Source organism: Pempheris klunzingeri, chromosome 15 (genome assembly GCF_042242105.1).
Source record: "Pempheris klunzingeri isolate RE-2024b chromosome 15, fPemKlu1.hap1, whole genome shotgun sequence".
NCBI classification, from domain to species: Eukaryota; Metazoa; Chordata; class Actinopteri; order Acropomatiformes; family Pempheridae; genus Pempheris; species Pempheris klunzingeri.
Genome location: NC_092026.1, coordinates 9,028,913 through 9,056,644, shown reverse-complemented (window position 1 = coordinate 9,056,644; position 27,732 = coordinate 9,028,913). Strand labels below are relative to the sequence as shown.

The 27,732-nt window shown below is 41.3% G+C and overlaps 3 protein-coding genes across 3 annotated transcripts in view; 1 reads left to right on the top strand and 2 right to left on the bottom strand.

Moving 5' to 3' along the window:
• Positions 1 to 9,093: 9,093 nt before the first annotated feature.
• On the bottom strand, positions 9,094 to 19,507 carry LOC139214136 (solute carrier family 12 member 9-like). Its single transcript, XM_070844893.1, has 14 exons — positions 19,327 to 19,507; positions 17,505 to 17,639; positions 16,343 to 16,480; positions 16,153 to 16,259; positions 15,238 to 15,439; positions 14,933 to 15,040; positions 14,017 to 14,128; positions 13,586 to 13,743; positions 12,958 to 13,040; positions 11,581 to 11,705; positions 11,287 to 11,479; positions 10,986 to 11,160; positions 10,395 to 10,541; positions 9,094 to 10,265 (listed from the first exon to the last, which is right to left on the bottom strand). Exons 1-14 carry the CDS (start codon positions 19,505 to 19,507, stop codon positions 9,346 to 9,348), a joined length of 2,784 nt encoding a protein of 927 aa, XP_070700994.1. The 3' UTR covers positions 9,094 to 9,345.
• A 1,128-nt stretch (positions 19,508 to 20,635) lies between these two features.
• On the bottom strand, positions 20,636 to 22,452 carry thpo (thrombopoietin). Its single transcript, XM_070844892.1, has 5 exons — positions 22,405 to 22,452; positions 22,165 to 22,289; positions 21,893 to 21,979; positions 21,580 to 21,744; positions 20,636 to 20,776 (listed from the first exon to the last, which is right to left on the bottom strand). The coding sequence occupies exons 1-5, from the start codon at positions 22,415 to 22,417 to the stop codon at positions 20,636 to 20,638; spliced, it is 531 nt and encodes a 176-aa protein (XP_070700993.1). The 5' UTR covers positions 22,418 to 22,452.
• An 885-nt stretch (positions 22,453 to 23,337) lies between these two features.
• The window catches only part of LOC139214322 (bcl-2-related ovarian killer protein homolog B-like), a 130,010-nt gene continuing 125,615 nt past the window's right edge, over positions 23,338 to 27,732 (top strand). Inside the window, exon 1 of the mRNA XM_070845147.1 lies at positions 23,338 to 23,347. The gene's annotated coding sequence lies outside the window, so the exon portion shown is untranslated. The remainder of the gene's footprint in view (positions 23,348 to 27,732) is intronic.

Sequence of the window (27,732 nt, the reverse complement as noted above, 5' to 3'; positions counted from 1 at the left end):
TGTGGTTTATACTGACAGAGATTACAGCAAAAATTACAGCAGACTGTTTTATTGGTTTTATCAGCATTCTTAGTTGAACTCTGGCTGTATTCCCAAACAAGCAATGAATAACTTTGGACGGTTGACAGTATGTGGAAAAAATATTGGTCAAACTAATCTCAACTATGACATAAATCCTTTTTTAGTAGTACACAGATGTCAACACAGTTCTCACACAGTTCTTTGTGAAGAAGCAGCCCACTGTGGAGTATCTGTTACTAAAAAGTACGATTCTGGGTGGAAAATCATTCAATGATAACTCTGGACCAATAACCAAAACTATTCCATAAAACAGATGCGATGCATTAAAATGAAATCAGCCAATATCTCTCTTCCTGTTCCTAATATCTTTCTAAAACCCACTTACCCTGCTCAGAGTGGTGATGTGCTGGAGCATATCCCAGCTCACATCGGGCAGGAGGCAGGAAACACTCCAGACAGGTCAACAGTCTGTCGTAGGGCTGACACATGAAGACACACAACCACATTTAAACCCACACCTACAGGCAATTTAGACTCTCTCCAAGTAACCTGCATTTCTGGACTGAGTGGGAAAATGACAGTCACAGAGACAACAAAACACGAGAACCAACTTCCCACACAGAAATCTTCCTCTCATATTCGTCTCATAATAGAAAAAACTATAAATAGCACTTTTGAAAGCATTACAAAGTGTTTCACATACGAAATATGTGGCATGACCCAAAATTAAAAGTGTATCTTTCCTTTAACCAGCCATTGTTATTTCCATCCTGTCACACTGGTGATAAATTAGCATACCTCTCACACTATACTGACCTCCGTTCACACATTTGGAGAACTGCTGTGACAGTCTTCCCATCTGCTCTAGGCAGAGACGCTTTGCATCAACAAGATGTGATTAATGGAAGCGTCAGCTGTAAGAAATTGTCACTTCACAATTATCGCAAGATGCATATTTTTATTCACATTGATCTGGAAATGTGACGATTTGTCGTGCTGTTACAACTGGAAAAACGCCACGGAGAAAGTTCTGAACATGTATGGGTAGGGCAGTCAAAACTTAGGAGCTCAAAAATCCTAATTAGCATCCTACTGGATACATATAGAATAACCTGCAGCACTGCTAAGTTTTTTTTTTACCTTTAAATTGGAGTGTCAAAATACTGTGATTCTTAACTGAATAAAAAGCAGTTTTCACAAAAAATAAGGAAATAATATGAAAGTAATTCTAAAAAGGGTTGTTGTCTTGATTTATTCATCGTTATCTGGGCCCACAGATGGAAGACAGTCTGTAGTGTCATCTATACTTGAACAGAAAAACAAGTCCCTACATAAGGAACGGAGCACCAGATGGCAGAAAGAACTAGCCAGACATGAGTGAGGCTGGTAACCTTGTGTTCTGTGTCGGGCTGAGCCAAAGCAACAAGAAAAGGTGAGCAAAGTGGGTGAGGGCGCCAATCGTGTAGACCCAAGAATAAGTAGGATGCACATATGTTTAAACTCTCATACCTCAGTCACATCCTTCTTTGCTGACATATTCACATGAGATGAACAGTAAATATATGAAGACAGATTTATACAAAAATATTGTTTAACAAGCTGTTGATTTTGACCAGTGGTTTTATAGCATTGTAAAGTGACATTTTGGTTAGGTTTGCTGTGCTATAGACTGGAAATGTTGCCATTTAATACATAAAAACGACTGCTTAAATTGCTCCTGAGGTTTGTTTAGTGAAATTCATTCAAAGTGACAAAATCCATCCATCCATTATCTATACCGCTTATCCGTCAGGGTTAAGCTGGGTCAGCTGACCTTGGGGCGAGAGGCGGGGTCACTCTGGACTGGTCGCCAGCCAACCACAGAGCCAAAGTGACAAAATTATGCACAATTTTTAATGTTAAATCTGCCTTCGGACAAAATGCATAGCAAGACTCAGTTGCTATTGCTTCAACTATTGAAGTATTCCCACATCTCACTGTATGTCATTAAATCTTATAGAAACACGAATACTACACAAACTAATGTATTTTGGTGATTGCACCATTTGCCACACCCTCAGACTGAAGTGAACAATCAGAGGCTGTAAAGAAACACAGAGAAAAATCAAACCAAATGGGAAATCATGCAGTCATTTTACATTTTTCCAACTATGGGCAAAGCCATTGGCCACTGGCCATTTAAAAATCCAAGTACTTTACACAGAATAGAATGATTCAGTCAAAAAATGCAAGTGTTTCCAGTGCCACTGGAATCCTCAGATCCCTCCAGCTAATCCGCCCTCATCCAGTCAGTGACGCAGATGTCCTGATATGTCACTGAACTAGAATGAATAATATCCATAAAAATATCCATGCCATAGATGGCTCAAATTCATGAGACATGATGATGCAATGCGCTTCATGCCTAAAAGTAAGTGTGAAAGTGACGCAAATCAGCTTAGCAGCCCTCATCTTTATCAAAGCCTCTATGAAAGGAAGGGAATCCCTGGTATGAGGGGGTGGAGAGAGACAGCTACCATTTATGATCATCAGTATCACTATGAGTTTCATTCACAATGTGCACTGAAGGCAACAAACAGTGAGTCGAGTAAGATCATCTTGCAAGTTGGTTCTCTGTCGGTAACTCTCTTTGGCGGAGAATGTGGAGGCTACCGATGCCAGGAGTCATGTGGTGAAAATATTCATGTGGTAATCTGGTAAAACAGATTAAAGACATATGATTTGTTATTATTGTCAAATAAAGGTGCAGATTAAGCAGAAAGCACTCAGAAGGGGCCAACATACACTAAAGCTATCAGTTTTTGTATTGAACTTCTTCAAATTGTCACAGAGTTTCAAGTGTTTAATAAATGGCCATGTGGCGACACTATCTGTATCAAAAACTACTCCATTCTTCCTCGATTCTTCCTTGGAACTTTCTTTGAAATCTGTCATTTATAAGGTGTCCTGCTAACTATAACTGAGTTACTTTAGAAATATTGAAACATTCAAAACTTCTATTCAGGGGACCAGCTACACCTGTATAACACCTGTTTATCTGAAATGTGGCACTCAGTACACAGTATATATGTAAGGGGCATCCCAACTCACAACAATAGAAATGTATTTTTTGGGCTTTGAGACCTTGACAAAACTCACATAAGTTACATGGTTAGTGCTAAAATCTGTGTTTTACCATCAGAACACAAATACGCTGATATATCGAGGTTGTGGATGTAGCAGGAGAGAGAAGTGGAAGCTCCCACAGGATAATAAAGTCTGCAGTCTTCCTCCCACCCTGACATGATGCTGTGCTATTTTCACAGCGACTGCAGTTTGAACTACGTCAAGAGTAGAGACCCAGGGACCACTACCAGATGATGTGGGATACTTTCACATCAGGCAACAGATACGAGAAGCATTATAAGATGCAGCCAGCTGCCACTGTTATTATTAGTGGTTCTCATGTTTGAGGAAGAATGTAGCTGACAGTTTATCAGAAACCTTTTCAGAGCCTTAATGTCGACAAAACTAGAAAATGTAGAAAGTTTGGGAATTAAAAACATATTACTAGATGTTTTGATACCACCAGACACATGAGGACAGCGATGACGAAAACACATTATCTGTTTGAAGAGACTTCAGGGTTATGTAGCTGTTGCCTGCCAAGTCAATTATTTGTGGTATGTGGGTGGGCAGCACATGAACATACACTACTTTGTTCCCTTTCCTGTCAAAAAAGGTACAATACCGTGACAGCTTTTCAAAAGTACTTTTGGATTTCCAAAGTATTCTCAGTATATTTACAGACGGCATGTTTGACATTTCTCTCTACTGAGTACATTTAGTTTGAGCCACATACTGCCATTCAGAGAATAAACCATAACAGCACATGCCTATGTGACTCAAACACACCATGCAAAGTTTTTCCCCAAGAAATACAGGAAAACACTCATTATTAGAGTGCTAGAAAGTTATTATCTAGAGCAGGGGTCACCAACCTTTTTGAAACTGCGAGCTACTTCATGGGTACTGAGTCATACGAAGGGCTACCAGTTTGTCACACTCCTCTGAAATAACAAATTTGCTCAGTTTGCCTTAAGTTATATATTATTATTAATGATTTATGATACTCATCTATGAGAAGACACTGATGACGTTAGTGATTTCTCACAAAAATTATCAACAATGACTTAACAAGGTGGGAAACAGATAATATCAATATTACACATTTAATTTCTATCAGCCCCCAGTTGGACATCGGAGAGAGTGGAGATTAGATCGGTTACATTTTTCTCGTCTTTAAGTACAGTGTTAGCAATTATCATCATTGCTTCTTTGATAACTTCTCTGTCTGAAAATGCCTTCTTCTTCTTTATCAGAAAATGTGTAGCTCTAAACGAGGCTTCGGTTGCTTTTTGGGATTTTTTCGCCGGCCTCCTGAAAACAAGACTGCTACTTACCCAAAGCTGCCTTTAGCTCACGGGCTTTTTCTGCCCGTAGCGCGCTTCCCGGTGGGTAGTTAGCATGCTAGTTAGCATGGTAGCTTTTGTGACACGTAGTGAAGCGTCTTTCCGCATTGTGCCGCTTTGTCGTCGCCACAGTCGCCCCACAAATGAGACACACGCAGTTTTCTTTCACAGTAGTAAAAAAAGAACTCTTCCTCCCATTCACTGTGAAAATGATGAGTTTTCTTTCTTTTTTTCTGCCATGTTTTTTGGGTTAGAAACCGCATTCAGCTCCCCATCTTCGCTGCGCTAGCTAGCTTACTCTGCACAAGCGCGAAAGTTTTGTCATGCGCACAACACTGACCTTTGAACTAGAATAGGTCAGAGTTCACCTAAAACTATCTAAACTAATTCTTTTATTTTTAAGATATTGCCATTTTCAAATCTATATAAATGCAAGTGTGGTTAAAAAAAAGAATAGCAACAGAAAAAAATAAAATTTTAGACGCAGCTCACTGGTGAGTTGTGCTATTTTTAGAACAGGCCTGCGGGGCCACTCATGTGGTCCTTGGGGGCGACCTGGTGCCCGCGGTCACCGTGTTGGTGACCCCTGATCTAGAGCCACTTCATTTGCTTTCACTGGTTAATTATACAGAGCAGTTAACACACCTATGGTAGGTCACGTCTGGCTCTAAAAACTTGTGAATTTGAAAAACTCAGCAAATGAAGGCAGATGAGCCGACTAAGTCGAATCAAAGCAAACAGATTTTTTTCATCCCAGCAGCTTTGAGTCTGTTTCACACACAAACATTTAGTTTTCCTTTTACTTTCCTAAAGAGTAAACCTTTCCATTATAGGTCACCACACTGGTACTGAGCTACTTATATTTGATGTATTTTCTATTCAGAAAGACAAAGACACAGGTTGTTTGCATTCTTTCTCTCATAGCGACAGTTCTTTGCGGTTTATCTGTTTCAAGTCAGCGTACAGGTCATTAACCTGAGCAGTTCTATCTGGTCTCCGCTCCAGGGTGAAACTGGGTTATCCACTGCTGAGATACTCTGCAACCACCAAACCACCAGGCCTCCCAGCAAACAGCATGAGGAAACACTTTGTTTTGGCTTCTTTTTTTAGACAGATGCTGTATGTTAGATGGTGTCAGCCTGAAAAAGCAAAAGAGAAGTATATAAATATTCCTTCATATAGTCCACCAGAGCTGCCGATGCGTGTCAGTACAGTTGCCTTTGATTTACAATTTTCAGACATCTATTTTATTGAAAATAACACATGATAATTAGTGCCCACTTCAGAGAGACTGGGCACTAATGCATCCCCTATTTAACCAAAAATGACTCTCAGCACAAATAGGACACAAATGGCTGCTGAATAAAACATCCACAGACAGGTACTGCTTTTTTATTTGATAACTCTTTACGCTTCTCTCACATCAGCAACTCTCCATCCCACAGCCAATCAGTCGGAAGTGATTCAGTTCCCTCAACTGGTGGGCATGGAAGAATCATCCTCAAATGGACACCCAAGGCTGTAGAGAAAACATGGGTGGAATTTTTTTTTTTCTGCGTAGGAAGTGTGTAGGACTGCTGTACGCTGCTTTTGTCCTTTATTTTGTAGCAGGAGTCTAGGTTACTTTCATGACTGTGAACGTAGCATCCCTTTTTAGAACTCAGAGCCAAAGCTTCCTCTGCCTGTGAACACACTCCCTCCCACATGCAGCTTGGAAGTGACGTGGAGGCGGGTGTCAGTGCCCCTATATGAAAACTCGTGGAAGACTGCCGCAAACGTGACGTATGCCACAGATGGCGTTATCTGTTCATCAGAAAGTAAATTCTAGCTGCCAATGCCGATTTGTCTCAGCCTGGTTATTTTTCACGCCAAACTAAACCAGGTTGATACACTAGACTACAGACAGTGGGCTGTTAGGTATGCAGCCTGGTTGGGTGGTGCGGAGGTGGGACAAGCAAGCAGTAGTCTGAGACACCTTTCAATTGAGTGAATATTCCCTCAAATATTCCCGTCGTTAAACTGCAATATATTAAAACTGAAAGTCGTTTTCAGCATCAATACTACGACAAACATTAGGGGATGTTAAATTAACTACTGAGACCCCAAACATTTTATGGGAAAGCATTTACTTGCATTTAGGATAGAATTTGATGGGGTTTCCCCTCTAAATGGCCAAACTGTAATGGCGATTGGAGGAGTTCATAGTCTGCTATGATGGTTGCTGGTTAATTTAGTCAAATATCCAACATGCCAGTATGATCATACATCTTAATATATCAAGGCATTTTTCTAGTGATGTGAAGGGCCAAGTACAGACAATAATGGGGCTATATTGTATGAGAACATATCTGCCACAGTGTGCTGAAGGTAATGAATCATCCAAAAGGTGGTCTGATTGGTAAAATTGTTTATATCCCAGAAAAAGTGAGCAGTGTTTTATTATTCTTCTAATGCTAATCAGGATGCTTGTTAACAATTCACTTTTCTAAACTAATGCTGGGTTATTTTTTGGGTTACAATTTGATTTTGCCATAGTGACTAGTTCAACAGGGATTCCACTCTTAACTCATTTTAGCATTTTTATCAGCTCCTCATGAGGTTACATCTCCTGTATGACCCCAATTCCCATATCGTTGCAAGATCCGGAGGCAGACAACAGGATGTCCATGTCCCTTTTATGGCTCAATTCCTCCAGCTCATTGGAGGATGTTTTATGAGAACATTCAGAGCAGAATTATTTCCATGTCTAGATTCTGTGAGGATCCCACTCCCAACATGGCATTAGGAAACTCGTCAGCAGGCTACAAGCACCACTTCACACCTCAAATTGCACTCAGCAGCAAAAAACACAGCTCCTCTTTTGTGACCAATGATGACGACACATGTATAGTACTTAAACGCACTTTTGATCGAAATGGGTAAGGTGAATTGATGTCGCCCATTTCATAAAATAAAAGCAAGGGTGTTTTTGAAGTGCTTTTGATCACTTAGTCCTAAATAGCTGTTTGAAGTTTGATAAAATGAGACATGCAGTGTTTTCTAAATTTATTTCGAAGGGGCAGCAGTTTCCACATCGTCAAAATTGGTAGTGAAAGGGGAAATTAATGTCTTTGGTAAATGGAAAACACTTTTTACTGAACTTCTATCTCAGGTAAATGCTGTAGGCTAGAATGTAATGCTCCATTCTGCCTCGAACTAAAATGTACTAATATTTCATATTGTCTATTTAAGACAAAACCACTTTTCCTAAAGGGGCACCAACACTCTGCATTTAACAAGTACCTGTTACAAAGATTTCCTTTCACAAACACAAGTACCAGCCTAGCAGAGGGCCATGGTGATTTTAATATTCAAAGTTCATGAGTTTCCTTATTTCAGTAACAGCCAGAAGTGATTCAGTCGCTCAGAGGACTACTCTTAAATTGGCTCTGACCATTTGGGTGCATCTACAGGTGCACTAGAGCTTCTTTGTGACTTCCAAATTGACTTTAAAAAGGTTCAGCTGACGGAGAAGCCCCAGGCCATTACATCTTAGGTGGCTATGTTTCCTGCTCGATCTTGAATGTGGTTTCCCTAAATAGTGCTTGGAGCCTCAATTTGTGAGCACACTCCCTCCCACATGCAGTTTGTCAGTGACATGTAGGCAGGTGTTTACACTCCAATGTGCAAACTCATGGAATTTTCTCTAACCAAACGTGACATATGCCACAGATGGCGTTGGCTCTCCATCAGTATATAGTCTCGCCATTGCCCACCACACATCTCCTGGGCCAAATGATAGACTGCGTCATTCAGCTGGTTTTCAAGGAATTATAATTAATAATATAAATAATATAACAGCCCAGATGCGAGGTCATATCATTTGTCCAATGGTTAACATAACTAGCCTTCATATATCCATATTATTCTCCTCCAAAGCACAAATATTAGGAATGTAATTCAGTACAATAACAATGCTGTTGATGAATATCCTCCTGTTTGGAGTGTGCACACCACATACTAGCCTAATGGCCAATCTCCATTCAAAGTGCTTGACGCTTTACGTTTTCATATTTGCTCACTGTGAAAACGTCAAAAGTTTGCCATGAGCTCCAAACTTTTTAAGGAACAGGACAGCATTGAGTATTAAGTTTTACCCATCAAGCATGTCCTTTTCACTTTTACTGAGACTTTGACTCAGTCAGCAACAGGCCAACCAGTAATGATCTTGGCTGAGTGACTGTGAGGCTGCTTCTGTGAGATACAGATACAAGAGCGAGGTAAAGGCAGATGCGGTGCAGCAACCATCAGTGTAGCCATGATACTAGGCGTATATCGCCCTCTGGAGGCATTCAGCAGATAAGACTCATATCTCAATGGTGCTTTGAATAGACAAAATTGGATAAATGGATTTAAGAGGTACTTTATGAAATATAAAACTAATGAACAGCAGGCCTTCCTCTGCCTAATTCTAGACGAAGTTGTAAGAATCTGAGGTAATACAACAATTCATTTTATTTTTCTATTACCATTTACAAAAAGTCAAACTTTACAATGTTCAAGAACAATGCACATGAGATGACAATTTTAACAAATGCATGAACAGTTAAGAGCACGGCCTACTTGCTTACTGGTGTTAACTACGAGGGACCTGCAGGGACCTGTCCTCCTTTCATCATACAAAATGTGCAAATTATACATTTGAAAGCCACTAAAGCTCCATGGTGATGCCAAAACGGCATAAACTAGGTTGTTGTGGCGTCAGTGTCAGGTGTGATGGTGTGTTTGACAGCTCAAGTATCAGCTGAAGAAATGAGTGGTGATAAGGAACAGCCCCGTGGACAAACTACACCAGCCCAGGGTCGTTGGTGGATTAAAAGGTGATAGACAAATTTCAGAGGTCAGTTGTGACTACAGGAGTGATCCCGTGAATGAGCAGTGTCGGGCCCAGGTCTCGACTCAGCAGGTCCACCTGGTGCAGGTAGGCACGGTAACGGCTCGTGTCTGCTGGTGGTCGTGGCAAATACAGGAAACGCACAGCAGGCTGAGGGGCACCGTGTCTGCAAATTAGATTGTTGACAGCAACGATATATTCATCCGTCAGCTGAACAGCATTATTGGGAAAATTTTCGATACCATCTTCCTCCTCAGCTTCCTCTCGCCTGTCCCTCCTCTCCTCATTGTGTGCAGACTCTACCAGATTCCCTCTCTCCATTCCTCCTCGTCTCTGCCAGTGCAGCGCCACCACCTGGTCCCATGCCACCATCTGCACCTGAGCTGAGATCCTTAGCTCCTTTAGCATCACCCGGAGCTTCATCTCCTCCTCTTCCTTCAGACTGCAACCAGCCTCCACACACAGGAAGAGGCGCAGTCTGGCCTGGCTCCAGGCACGGGTCTCTTGAAGCACACTGGCCAGCTGCAACAGGAACAGTGAGCAAATGTCCACATAACCGCGGCTGTCTGGTCGAAGCAGATTCAGAGGCCACACATCAACATATGGCCCTGCCAAGCTTCTGTGGCCTCGAAACTTTTTCCCTGACCCCAAAACCTCCTCCCGGTTGAATTGGTTGAAGTAACGAGCCAGTGTCACATTCTTCCCCATTTTTACAGCATCAGCAATCACTGACACGTATTCTTCTTCCTGAAGGTCTTTGGGCTCCTCCTCAACCCGTACGTTGGGGAAAAAAGGAGAGTGTTGCTCTCCACGGTCTATGGATGGACTCATTAAATCCAAGCCATGGTCTGCAGACAGGTGGTCTTGAGGGGTACAGTCATCATAGAAACCCAAGACAAGGGTGTTTGGCCGCATTCCGCCTAAATGCAAACAGATGGTTCAAATGTGCAGTTTGAAAAAGAATGGTTAGATTTGTTAAGTAATAAATAATCATAGTTTAATGATGGAAAACCGACATCATCATACACCAATAATGTAAACTTGGCTACCGAAGCCTGTGATGAAAAGCAGGTTCTGAACTCCATGTCGCACAGAGTCAGCCAGGGTAAGGTTGACAAATGCCTTGATGTTTAGATGGTCCACTAGACACAGCCAGGAGTCATAACAGGTCTGCAAAGGATCAGATGGTAACCCATCTGCAGAATCAAACACAAAATGTCAAGTATGTGGCAGCGAGAGCATTTCGACAAGAGCATGCGTTTGTTTGTTATGAGTTACCAAATCTAAGCAGATATCTGAGTAAACAACAAAAGGCTGCAGTGCATCTGTGTGTATTTTGCTGAAAGTACAACTGGTTGGAACACACGAAGCATATGGTTGCACAGCAGAGGTGCGGCTTGCGCTGCAAATTTGTAGAATTTGGCACTTTTTCCCTCCTCACTGTAACAAACTTGTCAATACTAGCATTCAATGCAACTGAATTCAGTATCAACATGGCCGCTGTTCCTTATAACCACTGATGACAGAGGGTATTAAAATCAATTCTTAAACATCTTCAGTAGTTGGGTGTTAAATAATGAAGTATGATCAATTAAAATGTATTGGTATATCTATCCGTTTCCTACCTACACAGTTCTTACCCAGTAAACCCAGCTTTACATGTCCCAGAACATAGAGGCCGCTCTTCTTCAGGTCATTAATGAAAGTTATGAGACCAGTGCAGCTGCGAGGGTTAGCCACCATCAGAAGAATCTGGGGCCTCCAGAACTTCACATGGTCCTTACGCACATCCAACATCAACAGGTATTTGCGTACCTGAGTAAACAAAAATGGGGCGGAAAAGAGAGATGTGATGATGTAGCAAACTTGTATTATATTGCTATATATTATATAATATATTGCTATTCATGTGAGACAGCTGGTTGGCTTGTGACCATGTACCTGGTGGAAGATGAGAGCCTGGCTGATGTAGCCCCAGTTGCTGATTGGACCGAGGTAGTGAATTAGCATCAAGAGCAGCAGCATAAAGGCTATGCTGGCAAATGCATAAATGGAACTGATGAGGAACATCATGATCAGGCAGCCAACAATGCCCAGAGTGCAGGTATGCCATGTAAAACAACGAAATGAGGGTCTGAATAAAAAGAAAAGAAATGATTTGTCAAAGACAAAAGATGGCATGAATCATGATTGTGTCAATGAAAGCTTCACTTGCTGCAATATCCTGCACTGTACCTGAAGTTTGGAGCAGAAGCCCATTCCAGAGCCAAACAGGCCAGATTCACAGCAGCATAGACCAACAAGAAGAAGATGGTTACAATTCCAGCAATTGTGTTCAATTTACCAGCAAACAGCACCACCTAGTGGAAGTAATACAGAACTTTAATTTGGCTTGCACTCAGCATTCAAATAAACTGTTATACAGTAATAGTTGTATAATAAACTAGAGGTTGCCAAACACCGGGCAGCAGGAGATTCAGATTTAGAGATTAAATATCTTAATGGTTTGTGTTTTGTGCTCTGTTAGGTTAAACATTAATAACAATTAAAATGTGTAATAATTCTAGCAATAGGAGCAGGCTTTGGCATACAGTGTTAGAGAAAATTGAAAAAAAAAAAAAAAAAAAACTCTGTTATTACTTTTACATATGTATAATTCCTTAAGTACAAACTACTTGAGTATCTTCACAACCTGGATGCCCTTTAATCCCAATGTGAACCACCATGATAAACAGTTTAACTGGTTAAAATTACAGCTATACATTACGTGTTTTAAGAAACATACAATATCAACAAACCTTGCTAACTAGCTAATGCGTTGATGTTAAGTAGCATGGTAGTGAAATGAAGAGTACACTTACTAGTGTAAAAGTACCCTGCTCTGTCTCCCTGGCAAAACCTTTCAAGCTTTTAGTGCTCTTCATTTGACAAATGTTCAGCCAAACCAATGCTGAGCGTGATGACGCACAAATGTTTTTGCAGTGCTGAGTGGAGGGTGAAGGATCAGTAGATCAGATCCAAATCTGACCACTGTGATTGTTCAGCTGCTAAATCTGCCTCTATGCTCATTCCAATCTTCACCTCAGGGCAGCACTGCATTTTCCCCCAACCACCAAGACATTAACAAAAACAAACAAGCCGTATAAAGTATTACGTCAACACTGATGTAATTCAACAGTTGGGTATTATGCAATTGTGGCAAGAATTTTGTCCGCTTCATCTTCCTAATTACCAAAGCCTCCTGTTGCTTTTACACATTAGATAGAAAGCAAAATTGAAACCAGAAGTAAAGACAAACAATTAAGTAGGTTCAACATCATATTACTGCCCCTTACTGCTCATCTTATTAATATGTTACTATCAGTAAACAGGGTTATGAGTTGGTGTCAGTGTGCAATGGTAAAAAATATCCATTTGGCTAAACAATCATTTCACAGGGCAAAATTTTGACCTACATCACTAATCTGGTGTGTGACAGAACAATATGAACACGAAGGGCTTGAGGTTAAGAGCAAGAGAAGTGACTGAGTGTTAGTAGAGCTCACGCAGAGTCACTCTAAACTTAATGCAGAGGAAAACTAACTGTTCCTCAAGCACAATGTACTGTCCTACCTGTACAAGCAACCAAGAAATGAGCACGGAGACCCAGGGATTCCCACTCCGAGACGTTTTCCTCGCCACAGCCATGACACCACCTGTAGAGGTTTATAACATGAACCAAAGCAAAGTCACTCTGACTGTTTGTGTTCATGGTCCTAAATCAGATAAACAACTGAGTCACCCTGCACTCGTCCTTAGCCAAACACACAATGAGAGGATTTTTTCTTCTGTGAAAGTCAACACTGCAAGCCATCTGTTGTCAAACGATGCTTTCCAAACTAGCATGCCTCCACTAGAAAAACGAGACATGAAGAAATTAATAACAAGTGTCAATTTCTCACGTTTGAGATGGAGGCCTCTTTTAACAGATGGCTGATTATTAAAATGTTGACTCAGCTTTATAAAAAGACCAGCTGGGTTCAGAGGCTTTCATATACTCTGGATCAACTATTTAATCTTGATCATAACCTAAACAAGCAATACTAGTAATTAAACCCCTCTCAATAGAAAAATGGTCAGGTCACATCAGCTGTAAGCCCACTTTGTCAATAAACAAACACTTTGTTGCTCTTTTGATTCTAATTCTTTATGTTGGGGACAACAGGCAAAATAAACTGCAAAGCATTGAGCAGAATCTCACCAAACAGGTTGTCTTTAGAGAGGGCGTACAGGATCCTGGAGGCTCCTATCAGGTTACTCATGGCAGCAGACATGGCAGAGGAGTAAATCCCAATTGTCACCAAGGGCGGCCATACATTGATGTCTCCCAGGAAACTGTAGTCTTTTTGGAGAAGGTGACTATGAAATGAGTCAAAATAAATGCTTTAAAATATTAACTTTTCATATAACCAGATTATTTCAAATCACACACAAATCTAATTAAATTCTTCAGCTATGACTAAGATATTCCAAAGACCTAGTACAAATACAAAGTGCTTGAATGCAACTTTAATTTGTTGGTGGTAAATTCTTCTACAGATCAGACTTTGAAGCAAATGCCATGATCAGACAATAAGGCACCCAAAGAAATGTTTTTGTTTCATATATTTTCAGTGTGTTTGTGCATCTTACCGATCACAGGTCCCCGCAGCCAGCAGACTGAGGAGATTGTATGTGATGAAAGTTATAAAAACAGCTGCAACCGTTCCTCTTGGAATAGAATAGCTGGGGTTTTTCAGGTCGCCTGGAAAACAGCAAACCTATTAAGTTTTTCAAAATTCGTCCAAATGTGTACAAACTTACTGTGTCTGGACAACCTGCCTTTCTAGACCTTAATAGTTCGATAAAAGGTTCCTCTCAATGTTACTAGGAATTGCAACTTTCTTTTGCTCAAGTTTCTCATAATCCATAATGTGTCTTGGGTAACTGTTTCATGGTGCAATCAGGTGACTTTTTTCTGAAGTTTGTAATAATGGATACTTAAATGTAAGATCACAGAAATAATGCAGAATCCACATGAATGAAGGACAAATAGGGAAACACAAGAGACAGGAGGGGAAGGAAAAACACAAGGGGAAACTGTGAGCTACAGCAGTGACAACAGGTTTCATGTGTGTCAGCAATAATATCAAAAACAATAACAGATTAAAAGTGTAGTTCAGTTGGAAAGAGCTGATGTCACTGCACGGAGGCGCAGCGGCCATAATCTGTTATTTATTTCAACTTTATTGCTATTATTACCAATGTCAGAATGCACTGGAAAATGAAGGGTGGGCTCAGATTAAGTGCAACGGAACTTCAGACGATTGCAGCCCACAGCACAGCAAGTTGAACGTGCAGCACAAAATACATGGTTTATCTTTTCATTTGCTCATCATGTGTTAATCATATCTTATATTGTAAACCTGAGTTATTTCAAACTCTCCAACTTGTATTTGTACTGTTTTTGGACAATGTCTTAGTGATAAACTTGGAAATGTTTGTACTTTAAAGACATCCTTTGATTGCCCTTGAACAATTCATTTACTGAAGTTTAACATCATTTTACCTGACATGTTGGAGCCTGCCATGATTCCAGTGCAGCCGTTGAACATGACAGCAAACACTTTGGCAAAACTCATCATGGCACCAGTGGTGTAGTCTATTGTGTAACTGGCTAGAAGGAGTGACACAAGACTTGATCATTCATGCATATCAAGGACCATTTACACACTCAAGAGGGATTTCCAGCATCCATTATAAGTTGTTTGCATTTTATGCAAAAATAATCTAAAACTTGAATTAACAGCTAATATTACAAAGCCCGTTTTCCCCATAGGTCCATCAACATCTGAGAATATGTCAAACACTTACGTAATAGGTTGTCCTCCAAGGTGTGGAGCTGGAAGCCAGTATAATTAGCGGTGTTTAGACTGGTACTGTTTCGAACAGACCTATCTGGCAGAATCACCACAGTGGGAGCCACAATGAAAAAACTGATGAAGACAGAAGTAAGGACTGTTGCAACTATGATGAGGATAATAAAGGTGGCTTTGGCATAGATGTGGGCTCCCACCTGTAACAAGTCAGATACATTTAGGAATTATTGACACATTATATATCTATATCCATTTATCCACACATCTGTCCCTATCTATACCCATCCCAAAATCACTGTAAAGAATTTTTTTTTTCTTGTGTCAATTTGTCTTGGGACAAAGCATCTTCAAAAATACCATAAAGTTTGCTACTGGATATTCATCGTTGTCAATGTATAAATTACAAACCTGCCCTTTCCTTTAGCACCACCATCAGGACAGAATTTCTACTTGTATATGACATCTACACAAGCTTTCCTCTTTTGGCACCATGTTGCAACAAAGAAAATGTTGCACTCAAGATCTCTCGACATTTAAAGAGCACAAATATGCTTAGAAGAGGATCATTTTTATTCTAACTGTTTGTGGCATTTCCTTTAGAGTTGTAGGATGAACAAACTTTACATTCTTCCACATTCGTAATTAAACTTTATTTCTAACTGCACAGCTGCTAATAACACAATAGACTTTCATTAGTGTTGACTCTTTCCAACACTTCAACACTGTGCAGTGTAATAAACTATACAGCCTCCATAGTCTTGATTCTTTTATTCTAAATGGTTGCGTATTTAGTGAAAGATAGTTCACAGTAAAATAAACTCACAAAACTCCCTCAATTTGTACAAACCAAAGATGAGCTGACAGACATTAATTTAAACAATGTAGTAAAATGAAAACAATGAAGTCTCACCAAGCAGACAACTAAACACAGGAAGAGGAGGACAGTGCCATAAAGTAGAGACCACCAGTATCCTGAAGGCAACACCTGATGGGGACCTGCAACAGCTGCAGCACCCTCTGAGGGGCAGTAAAGCAGAGTTAATTAACAGAGCAACACAATAAAATGCCTTTATGTCCCACCATGCCGTGATGGACCTTACCTTCTGGGATGCCAAAGGCAGACATGATAGCCTCGACCAGACCCAGAACATAGAGAGCACTGCCGCACACGTTTGCAAAGAAAAACATGATTCCAATGCTGCCGCCAAACTCCGGACCCAGGGCTCGGCTGATCATGTCTGAGGATCCAGGTTGAGGAATTTATATTTATAATCATAAAACAACCTTGACAGCGTTCGCACGAGAATGGTTCAGAATATGGCAGCTAGAGACTTAATATATATTATAATATTACACCAATTTTAGCTTTCCTTGATAGGTCTCCTATCCATGCCAGATCCAGATTTTAGGTCCTTCTGATGACTTATAAAAATGCAAATGAACACACCCCTTCATACCCGTCTGATCTTACATACCTAATAGGCACTAAATAGGACTCCTGTCTGACCTCCCTGCTGACATCAATCAGACTTCACTGAGGCCTTTAAATCCAAACTTGAAACTAATTTCTTCACCCTACCTTTCACCTAGTGTTTTAGTGTTGGTTTCCTCAATTACTGTAGTCCTTGAACCTGTTACCGTTAGCCTTCTAGCGGGACGGTCTCAGTCTCAATGAGTCTCTTAACCTTAGCACTCCTTATCCAGGTTTGTCCTGCAGATGAGAATAAACTGTAAAACGTTCTAATCACTGCATTTCTCAGACCACCAGTTTAAGTTTCTGTTCCCATAAACCTCTTGGCTGTATCAGTTTCTCTCTCTTTCTCATTGTGTGGCCTGTCTATGTCCAGGTGTTAGTGATGAAGAGCTAGTCATGTGGCTCAGGTCCTACTGGACCTACCAAACTGGCGATCCTTGAAGTTGCCTACTGCCAATATGTTTAATAATCTACATATATCTGTAACGTTGTAATCATAATTTATACAATGACTTTTGTTAGTCTGTTCTGTACAAACATCATAGTTGTCCGCCAAGGAAGAAGGTGTCATCCACTGTTCAGACTGAGGCAAATTGTGATTTGTGGGCTATATAAATAGAATTTGACTTGACTACAACTGGATATGATATCTAATCTTAAATAAAAACTGACAAAGATCGGCCACTGGTCAGCTTTAGACCAAGATGGATCATTAATCATTGGTGGATAAAGCAAAGCATGGGGAGAAATTAAGAGTAGTAACTTTTTGTCAATCCATTAAAGGATACAGTAGGCACCTCCAGCTTCTAAAGCGCCATTTGTGGAGATGGCACAGACAGAAAGCACAGTCATTGTGATGATAAAGTACGCCACCAGGAACATGACAATCGACTGATAGAGCCCTGCTTGACCCACAACAAATCCTGCAAGAAACAGGGGGAAGTTATTCATTATAGAGCCAAATGTTTACATCAGGCCTGTAGCATCACTTTTGATTTCAAAAGTGCAGAAATATCCATGTGCTGATCTACTCCATTATTTACATTATAGACACAACAGATTGAGTTAAGTAATGCTAAAATGATTAGCTGATTGATGGATTAGCTAGTTATTCAACAGAAAATAAAACATGAATAAGTTTGAAAAATCTGTTTTTCTGTTCTACTATTCTCAAAAAACATTTGCTGCTTCCTGATTCTTAACAGTCTATGGTACGCATTATGATGCCAGTTAGGAAAAAAATCTTTGGAGTGTTTTTATGTCTTAAAATAGACTAAATAAGCATAACCTAAAGACATTTTATACATTTTTGGAAGTTTTTCATTTATTTCATTAACGTGTACAATATTCAATTGCTTCAACAGGTTACAATGCATGCCATTTTAAATGTAAAAGCATTATAAAAGGAACTCTTTTAAAGGGTTTCTTGTCTGAATGTTGCCTGTAGACAACATTGTACCATTGTGGAACAACCCATTGAAATGAATGTCTCGAAGAGTCCAAGCGTAATTCTTTGAACTTTACACAAACTACTTATCAAAGCAAAGATCATAGCCATTTGCAAAACAAGAAACTGGTGTCAAATTCCAGTGTTTGATCATCACTGCTTAATTTCAATGCATGTTTCCTGTCAGTCTCCTGTGTCTTTCCTGACATGCGTTGCCATCATTTGTGGTGATGATGCATACTGAAGCATATTGAATAATGATGCATAGTGAAGATGAATTTGTTAATTTGGTAATCTTCTACCCTCTTCTTCCTTAAAGGGGCATAGAATGAGGCTGAATTCATTCTGTAAATGGAGGAAAATGTGTGGAAATTATAAGCAAATAAGACTGTTCACTGTAATAGTAGACTCTGGCCTACAGAGTATAGTAATAGCCTGAAACTTACTTTACTGCAACCAAAATCAGATTTATCTTAGTTAAATTGTAAAGTTCCCCCAAAAAATTGGGCCTCAGGTTTCCATTATTTAATTAGCAAAATAAATGGCATTAAACTATCAAATATTAAGGTTTACTCACCTATTAGTGTGAATATATTTTTTTCCAGACGGAAAGGGGCCAGGAAATTATGTTTCCAGACCCTTTTTGTGGAGCAAAATGGCAAAGCTGTTTCCTTTGAAAAAGTCTGCAAAAAAGGGTTTCAATATGGCCTCCTGAAAGTCATGTGACAAATTAAAGCATTGTTATTTGTTCCCTATAGTCTTCCCTCTTTTTAGTAGTGTTGTATCATCATGTGACAGGCCAGAATTGGGTGCGTCGCCTGAGGGCAACACGGTACCATAGAGGGTTAACTTTGAGAACTTGCTGCTTTTCTGTCTTTTATGGTCACTGTAAACTGAATATCTTCAGATTGTGGACCAAACAAGCAAATTGAAGATGTGGCCTAAGGATCTGAGTAACTGTGATAGGCATTACTCACCATTTTGTGACTAAACATTTAATTGATAGCTTGTTAGCATCAAGCTAACGGCTAATAATGGTGCAAATTGAACAGAGGGACCTTTTTCTCTGAATATGCATCCATTTGTCTTAGTTCTGAGTAATGTGTTCATTTAGGGATACATTTTCAGATTTTTATGACGATTTTTTGCCCTGCTCCACTCACCAATTCGCAGAAACACAACGACGCTAAACATGGACAGTAGAGTTGGTATGACCACGCCAAACACCACACCGAGCTTCCGGGTGGTTTTTTCCTTGGCTCCGCCGAGTCTGGACACATCTTTCGGCTCCGGGCCGGTGCTGGTGGTGAGTCGGTAATGAAGGAGAGGAGCCTTTTCTGTCATGGCGGTGGCTTTAGCTGTAGCTTTAGCTGGGTTAAAGGTAATTAACGGTAGAAGCAGCCCACCGGCGTCAACTGAAAAGCACAGTTTCAACCGCGCGCTCAATTGACGCCTGATGTCTTCCCTGTAGCTATGGTGACACGTGCCAACGTTGGAACCAGCGCCCAGCTAATTGAATGGCCGCAGTCGACGTCACAAACTCACCTTCACCAGGTAATCAAATATGACGTCACTTCCTGTAATTGGCTCATCCAATCACTCCATGTCTTCTTTATTAATCCACCAGCTAATTTGTTTGTATCTTTGGGCAGCATTAGCAAAAGACTAGCCTAGACAAAAAAAATAAAATACCTACCAAACTAACTAGACAAATACAAAAATTAGTAATTAATTAAATTGTTAAATAAACTGTTGCATGACGTTTATTGCCTATTATGTTGCAAAGGTTGTGTGTAGTGTCACTGAAAAATCTGGGTAAGTACAAAGAGGAATTCACAAAGATACCTTTGATAGATTTTTTTTAATTTAAAATAAAAATGTAAATGGCCATATGATACAAAAATGCAATGAGACAAAAACAAAATCTGCTCACTAAAATCATACCAGAAAGTTGTGGCAATCCTTACCAATCTCCATTATTCTCAAGTAACTATTTTTGATAAATATCTATGTTTTTGCTTTTGTTTAAAAAAAAAAGAATTCTGATTTATTTTAGCTTATGTACAATGCACAATTGTCATGCAAAAATAAAGCAATTTAGACTCTGGATTTGGGCTATGCGTGTTTCATGCTATCTGGCATGAAAATACGAATCCAAACTCCAAATTTTAATAATTTTGCACCCAGTGGGGACTTGCAGAAGCTGCCTGCAGACTACCTGCCTTTTGACAGATTGTAGGCTTGTAGCTATTGGTTTGTAGAGGCCTACAAACAAATTTAAAGCATTCTTATACAAAATAAACCATTTTACAAATTAGAAACTCTAGAAAGGCAAAAGGAGAGGAGAAAATCCACATCAGTCCAGCTGTTTTACTCTGGTGGATTTTCATTCTTCTTTTGTTGACCTGTGGCCCCAATTGAACTCATTCCCCGCTTGTGAGGAAGACTGAGTCCACTGTTCGTCCTCACTCACTAAAAAGTGCATCTGTCTTGCAGGTTAACCATGAGCCACTCCAGTTTGCCTGAGATCAGCTGGTTGTACTTCAGCAGGAATGTGCTCAGACTGCGGGTGCTTCTAGTAACACAGGACAGTGCTGGACTCACCGCTGGCCCCTGCTGGTGCAAAAAGAAAACACCACGATGAAGGTCAGTTTCAAAAATGTATAACAGAGAGACCACAAGCTACAGTGAGAAAAGGAGGCTGGAAAATAAACTAAAATGTACAGTGACATAGCACCTAACACAGAGTTTCAAAATTGAACTATTATCAATAGGAGCACATAGAAAACTGATTCCTGACAACAGAAATCCACAAATTAACTTTCAGAATTTTAGGATATTTAGCAGATCACATGACATCCATCCTGCAGTCTGTCTCACTTGGAAAATATGCACTGCTATCTTGCTCTTGTCCTGAGGAAGGAAGGCTTGGGGTCACACAACATAACATCATCACTCCCAGGGCACAGATATTCCAGACAGCCACAGATTTATGAGAAACCAGGATATTTCCACACCAGAGGAAACTGATAATGCCTCTGAATCTGATGCAAACCAGTGAGAGAGGAGCCCATCAACACGTTTTCACTCACTTCGTGTGAACCTTCATCAACACACTGATGAATTTTACTTGGCTAGCTGCATAGTGATGTGCTCAATGTGTTTGCGTGCGAGTGATGAGGACAGACTGAGCCCAGTTGGCTCTGATTTGGTGATCTGCAGGTCAATAGGCACTAATGGTAAAATCAAAAGGGAAAGTAGAAGCCTACACTGATGTGTATTTACACCTTGGTAAAAAATCAAATATTGCTATTTAAATGGTTGAATGCAGTCAAATTTATAGCAATTTTAACCTCAACATGTGCACTTCTTTTGACCTTTGAGTGGGAGCTTGTTTGTATGTGACCGCTTCTTACACTCAGCTGAAGGTGAGTGAGAATGAGCAGGTAGTTATTGATGTTGTTCTCCAGTCTCTGCAGTAGCGGAGCGGCACATCCTGACTGGTTTAGGGCCCTCACAACCTTCACACCTTCAATTAGAAGCCTCAAGGATGCAGCTATGTCTCCTCTCATCTCCTGGTGCTGCAGTTACACACACGCATACAGAAAAAAAGGCAATGAAATATGTTTTCAGATTGTATTATTAGAGATAATATGAAGCACTAATAGATAGTTTGCAAGTACGAGATGCATAGTAGATGGTTTTGGACTCATACATGTGCCAACGTACTGATTTGTTTGCCCAAGATGCTACATGAAGCTCTGTGCAAGGTAGCTGAACTGGTGTGAAGAGGGTTGTCGAGCCATTGCAGTCACTCTGCAAGGGGGGAGACATGGAAGAGACAGGTGACAGAAGCCAGACAAATAGAAGGACTACAGAGAGACAGACTGATGGGGGACGACAGGTAACAGCAACAGACAAGAGGATTAGGTATAAGAGAGGCAGGGAAATGTTGGGGAAGTTTATCTCTAAGCCGCAGAGGGACACAGTCATATCCTCACCAGTGCACTCTCCATCTCTGCCACAATATTCAAAGCCCTCCTGGCGCCTTTATTACACACAAATTCTATGGGTTTGGTCTCAGCATCCCACACCTCAGAGGCTACCATACAGAGCAGCAGGAGTCCTGTACAAGCACATAAACACACACTGAAGCAGATGCGCCACATGCCAGCTTGTTCAGCTCATGAAAAAATTCATTAAAATCCTCTGAAGTCAAACTTTGTGGGCTCACTACTCACTGCTTAACGCCATGCCCCGCTTGGCCGCTCCTGATGAATCCACATTTGTTCCATTAAGAAATGTGCCAGGTGGAAAATGCCCTGCGTCCACTGTGGAGGAGCTGCGTGTCCTTTTTGTCTTCTCACCACTTGATTTCCCACCTTCTCATTCAGTAGTGGGAAGTGCGAGTGTTATCTAGCCTGAGAGCAGGATGCGCTCCAACTACCCTGCTGCGCAAAGTTACAGACTGAAAATGGCATTTCATTGATATTAGCGGACTATTTTGCCTCTCATTTGGCCAGAGTTGGTTTGCTGACTAAAAAGGTTAATCATTTATTATTGTGAAAGACTCCATTTACACAGCTGACATCAAATCCAGTCACTGGAGGCTGTGTGCCTTTTGTCAAGGTTTGCTCTGGCCAATGAGGTAGCAGCTTGGGTTCATATAATTCACAAAATTGGTGTCAGAGGGAGCTACACAGTCCACATACAGCATGTGGGTGTGTGTAAACTAAGTGTGGCTGTGGTATCTGTTTGTGGTGACTTAACTGTGCTGACATAAACCTACAGTACTTGTAGGTACAGTACATGTTTTTTGTTTTTTTTTAGGATTTCAGACACCCACAATCCCATGTAGATGAATGTTATCATAAATATCAGCCAAACCATAGTAGATTTACATTCACAGGAGCTTATAAGAACTATAAATTCTGATTATAGACTTTTGTTTTGTAACTTTTTTGTGATAATTATACTATTTTGACTAAGCTGCTCCATGTATTCTTCCAGGTATGTGCTCTGTGCAGGGAGGACAAGGTGAAATCACTGCCACCCGAGGATCGTTTAATAGCCTCACTGACTGCTTTTATCACCCAGGAGGAGAAGTGATCGAGCGGGCTTCACCCGGATACATGCAATCATCAATCGGGTTGTAATGCCTGGAGGGCGCAGCTGGAAGACGCGGTGATGCTCCAATTCAATTGCCATGTGGGGGGTTGAGGAGGCATAATAGCTGTCAAAGGCAGGGATAAGAGGAAACATGGGGGAATGCAACATCCATCCTCATTCCGGACACACATGCTCACCTCTATCACCAAGCCTGGACAGTGACTGAGCCCCTGCCCTCCTCTATTTACGCCCAAGCTGTTTATGCGTGCCATTATTAAGGCGCATGACGTCTAAGATTAGACCCCGAGAGTGTGTGTGCGCGCGCGTGTGTGTTGTCACATACAAGGAGAGAGAGTGAGAGGGGGGAGATGCAGAGATAGAGAGAGAGAGAGAGAGCATGAACGCTTAACACATGTTTTCTTTTTCTCCCTCCAACCCTCCGGTTATCTCTGCAGACAATCCCAGCCGCCGTTAATTAAGACGAATGTGCGCCGCTGCTCCGCAGATAATGACCGGAGCGCCTGGATTTCTGCACACAAGGAGAAAACTGCGGGCCATGGCACTGACGGTACCCGCATTGCATCACGGACACAACACCCGGTACCCCGCTGTCTCCCTCCCACCTTAACTGGAGCCTGTGATGAGGAGACTGTAGCATCTTATCAGAGAGTTTCTTTGCCTCACAATCCCATGCAGCCGCGCTCCCAGGCGGCTGGCCGTTGTCGCTCCTGGTCTCCAAAGCCAGCCAGCAGCTGCCTGCTCCTCTGTGCGCTGCCGTGGAGGCGCAAAGCTGGTAATTACGCGCCGTGTGACAACTTTGGCGCGGTGCTGTGTGGATTGCGCATCAGTAAGAGGCCAGTCTCTGGGATCTGCTAAGATTTCCCCTTGGTGGAGTGAATTGTGATCCCCGGGAGTCATCCGCTGCCCGATCACATCATCGATTAAGCGTGCGCTGCAACCTGTAGCTGCGTGCCTCTTCATTTCAGTCGTTGTTCCGCCAAGGCGCAATGAAGGGACACAGCTGACGGTTTTGTATCCGTAGCCCGAGGAGGAGAGAATTAAAAAAAGAGGAGGAAAGCAGACTCAGGGGAAACCGTAAGTACGTTGCGTCCTGACAAGATGGATCTCTGTCTCTTTTCTCTCTCCAAAGTGTCAGATCCATGCGTGTCTCCTCAACTTTATCCATTACTGGCTCAAGGACAAATGGTGATTGAAGGTCTGATTGGGATTTGGTGTATTTGCTGGTATTCCGGTGTCCTCTTGTGGGTTTTGATTATGAAGTATTTTCTGTCTGCTGTAATAACAGGAATGACAATTGAGAAACTTGCCACACAAAACAAAAAGCGGCACAGGTGGTTGTATATCCTAATGTGGTGCATCAAGGACTCAAGGTCCTTGTAATACTCTAGATGAATTGCAGGGGTGGAAAATGAATACAATGCTTAGTGTGTCATATGCAACTATTTACACTAGTATTACTTTTAGGATCATGATTTAAAAAAAAAGAATAATGAAAAGTAGGGAATTGTGGTAAAATAATTCTCCTGGCAAGTTCACCAAATTTAAGAAATAACTAATCTTACAATGATACACAATTAATTTAAATTGCATTAAACTAAACCAAACCTTCATTTAATCCCAATCCCAATTGCCTTACACTATTTTATAAGGAGGTCAGGAAAATCCGTTTTGTCCATTTTGTGGCCATTTTCTCATGCGTTTAGACCAGAAAACCACTGCTGTTTTTCTTCACTGTCACACAGGACATGCTGTTCTTCCTCTTGTATTTTGGTACCAAACTGGCCTCCGTGCAGAGGTGGGAGGTATATTTCTAAAGAATCCTGTGGAGATGGAAAGATGTGGGTCAGTGTGCTGGTGCTCGGGGCTGCAGAGCACCCAGTTCCTCTGCTGTCGGGGCCACGGTACCCCTGCCTGTCTGTGGCTGCCAGCTCCCTGATAAAATGCAGTGACACTCTTTACCCTCAGTTACGAGAGAGGGAGACAATGGGAGGACACGTTGCAGGCCCAAGGTGCATATGAACCTGCAGTGCATGAATAATGAGATTTGTGAATGAAAACATTCTAATTTGGGGTGAAATCCCTCGCATCCCTTAGTGGTCTCAGAGGCCCTGTTTCACTCTGGTGGTCCAGCACTTTGAACTGGTTGCCTTGCCAACAACCAATCAGCTGCAGTCTTGCGCTGGACTGTTTTGTCTCTGACAGCCAGTCAGAGGCATTGAGTCCCACAGGAAATAAGTCTTTTAACATGTAAAGGATCAAAGAGTTTGATATTCAAATGCATGCTGGCCTGTGACCAGTTAAACTGCTTAATGTAATGCCATCAATTTAAATCACACTGAATTCATTAGTGACCTGCTGTTCCGGTGGTACAATTTTAAAACAGAACTCAAAGTAAGAGTGTTTGCTCTTGCTTGAGAAAGTCCTGTAAGTTTGGACTTCCTGAATTTTTACCATCCGACCGAAGGCACTCTGACAAACACAAAGGACGTGTGTCTCCTGGCAAAGCAGCAGTGAATCCTTGGAACAGTGGTTATCTTTCAGGTGTGAGTCTCTCTTGGCACCACATCTCTCAGTGCAACGATTTCTCTGCCAGTGTGTAGCACCTCCAAAAAGCCTTCAGCAGAAGCCCAGAGAGATGAGCTCAAAGCATTATAATACACATGTCGTCTGAGGAGAGGAGGTGATCTCAGGGAGAGACAAACCTGTATGTGTGAGCTTTAAGTGTTGGATACAGTCTCTCCTAAGAAGCGTTTCTGCAAGCACACAAGAAGTTTTATGGTGTTTAAGCCTCAACAGTGATAGTTGTGGGGCCCATGAGCCCGGCACTTTGCTGCAAAATACTCCTTATGGGGTTGTTTGGCGGATAAATGGATAAATTCTGACTACATTTTTGTGGTCACAAGCAGATACAAACAATTAAGGAAAAACCAACACAAAGTATCTCAGTAAGGTGTTGGACTACTATCATCCTGTAACAGTTTAAACACTCCTTTCCATCAATTCCACAGGAATCTGAACTGTATCTGAGAGATCAATGCAATGCTATTCCCTTGTTTATGGAGATATCTATTTTTCTCTTGTGTTGAGATGAGGTGTCTGTGAAGACCGGTTTATGTAATTCTCATAATTTTCATGCTTGTTCCTCCATCCTTTGTGCCCCGTGGTTATGGGTATCTCTGGAAATCACCCCCCTAAGGTTTTCACTTGAATTTGTCAGCCATCTAATTGTCAGAAAATGTTTTCACACTGGTGGAAGAAGGATAAAAGCCCAGAGGGAACGACAGACAAAAAGAACGCAAAAGTGCAGAGTACTTATTGCTTCCAATCATCAAAAGAGACCAAAACCAAGAAAGAGAGAGTTACTGTGATTGCAGTTCAGATTGCATCAACGTGAGAAACAATTCACTTCATTTGTCATGAGGAGTAACCTGTGAAGACACTTTTATGTCGTCTGTTGTCTGAGAGAATGTTGGCATCAGGATTATTATACTTTTAGAAGACTGCCTGTATTACAAATTGGGGGCGAGGAGTCTGAAGGCCATAAACCATAAACAGGGGAAATATAAGATCCACATTTTGGAGTTTGGTCTGTACTACAAGTCAGGACATCTTGTCCTCTGCTGCACTGATGTCTTATGTTAAACCCCCATGTTTATTTAAGTGCAGTACTAAGTTGCAGGAGTGGAGTGCATGAGATTTATGACGGTTATCTGAACTCAAAATACATATCCTGTCAGGCCATGTGATGGTGAGGTACCACATCATCTGACACTGACCCTTAAAGCTGAAGAAATAAAGACACACAGATGAGTAAAAGAAGAGTTTTACACATGTGACCAGGGCATATATTGTTATACAGGAGCCAATACTGGACGTCCTGTGTGACTGATGTACTAATGGCAGCCAAAGATGTCATACATTTGAACTATGGCTACTATAAAATCACAAATGGGTGCTCAGACACCATTCTCTATCCTCTGACTGACGACATCGCCTATCCTAGCGCTAAGATTTCCTCCTGACATTGACAGAGCTGTGTATCACAGCTCTCACCTCTTATGAATTACTCATCGCACTTGATCCAGTGATGACTCAAATCGGGAGCAAAGGACAGTTGAATCTTTCAGAAATACCACGCAAGAAAAAAAAAAAAAAAAGACAACCCATGCACATCATAATTCCTCCAAACAGTAATTTATTATACGTGCACTTGCATACGACACCGCGCAAAAGCGCACACACACACACACACACACACAAAAAAAATCAGAACATGATCAAGTCCAGTAACTCCAGGGAGAGACAGTAGCACAGTGAGAGTGGAGGAGGAGGAGGAGGAGGAGGAGGGAGGCGGTGTTTTGCAGTCTAACCGCACCAGCGCTGCTGCGAGGCGACAGCCAGCTTTACTCTCATCTGGCGCGCGCGCACACACACACACA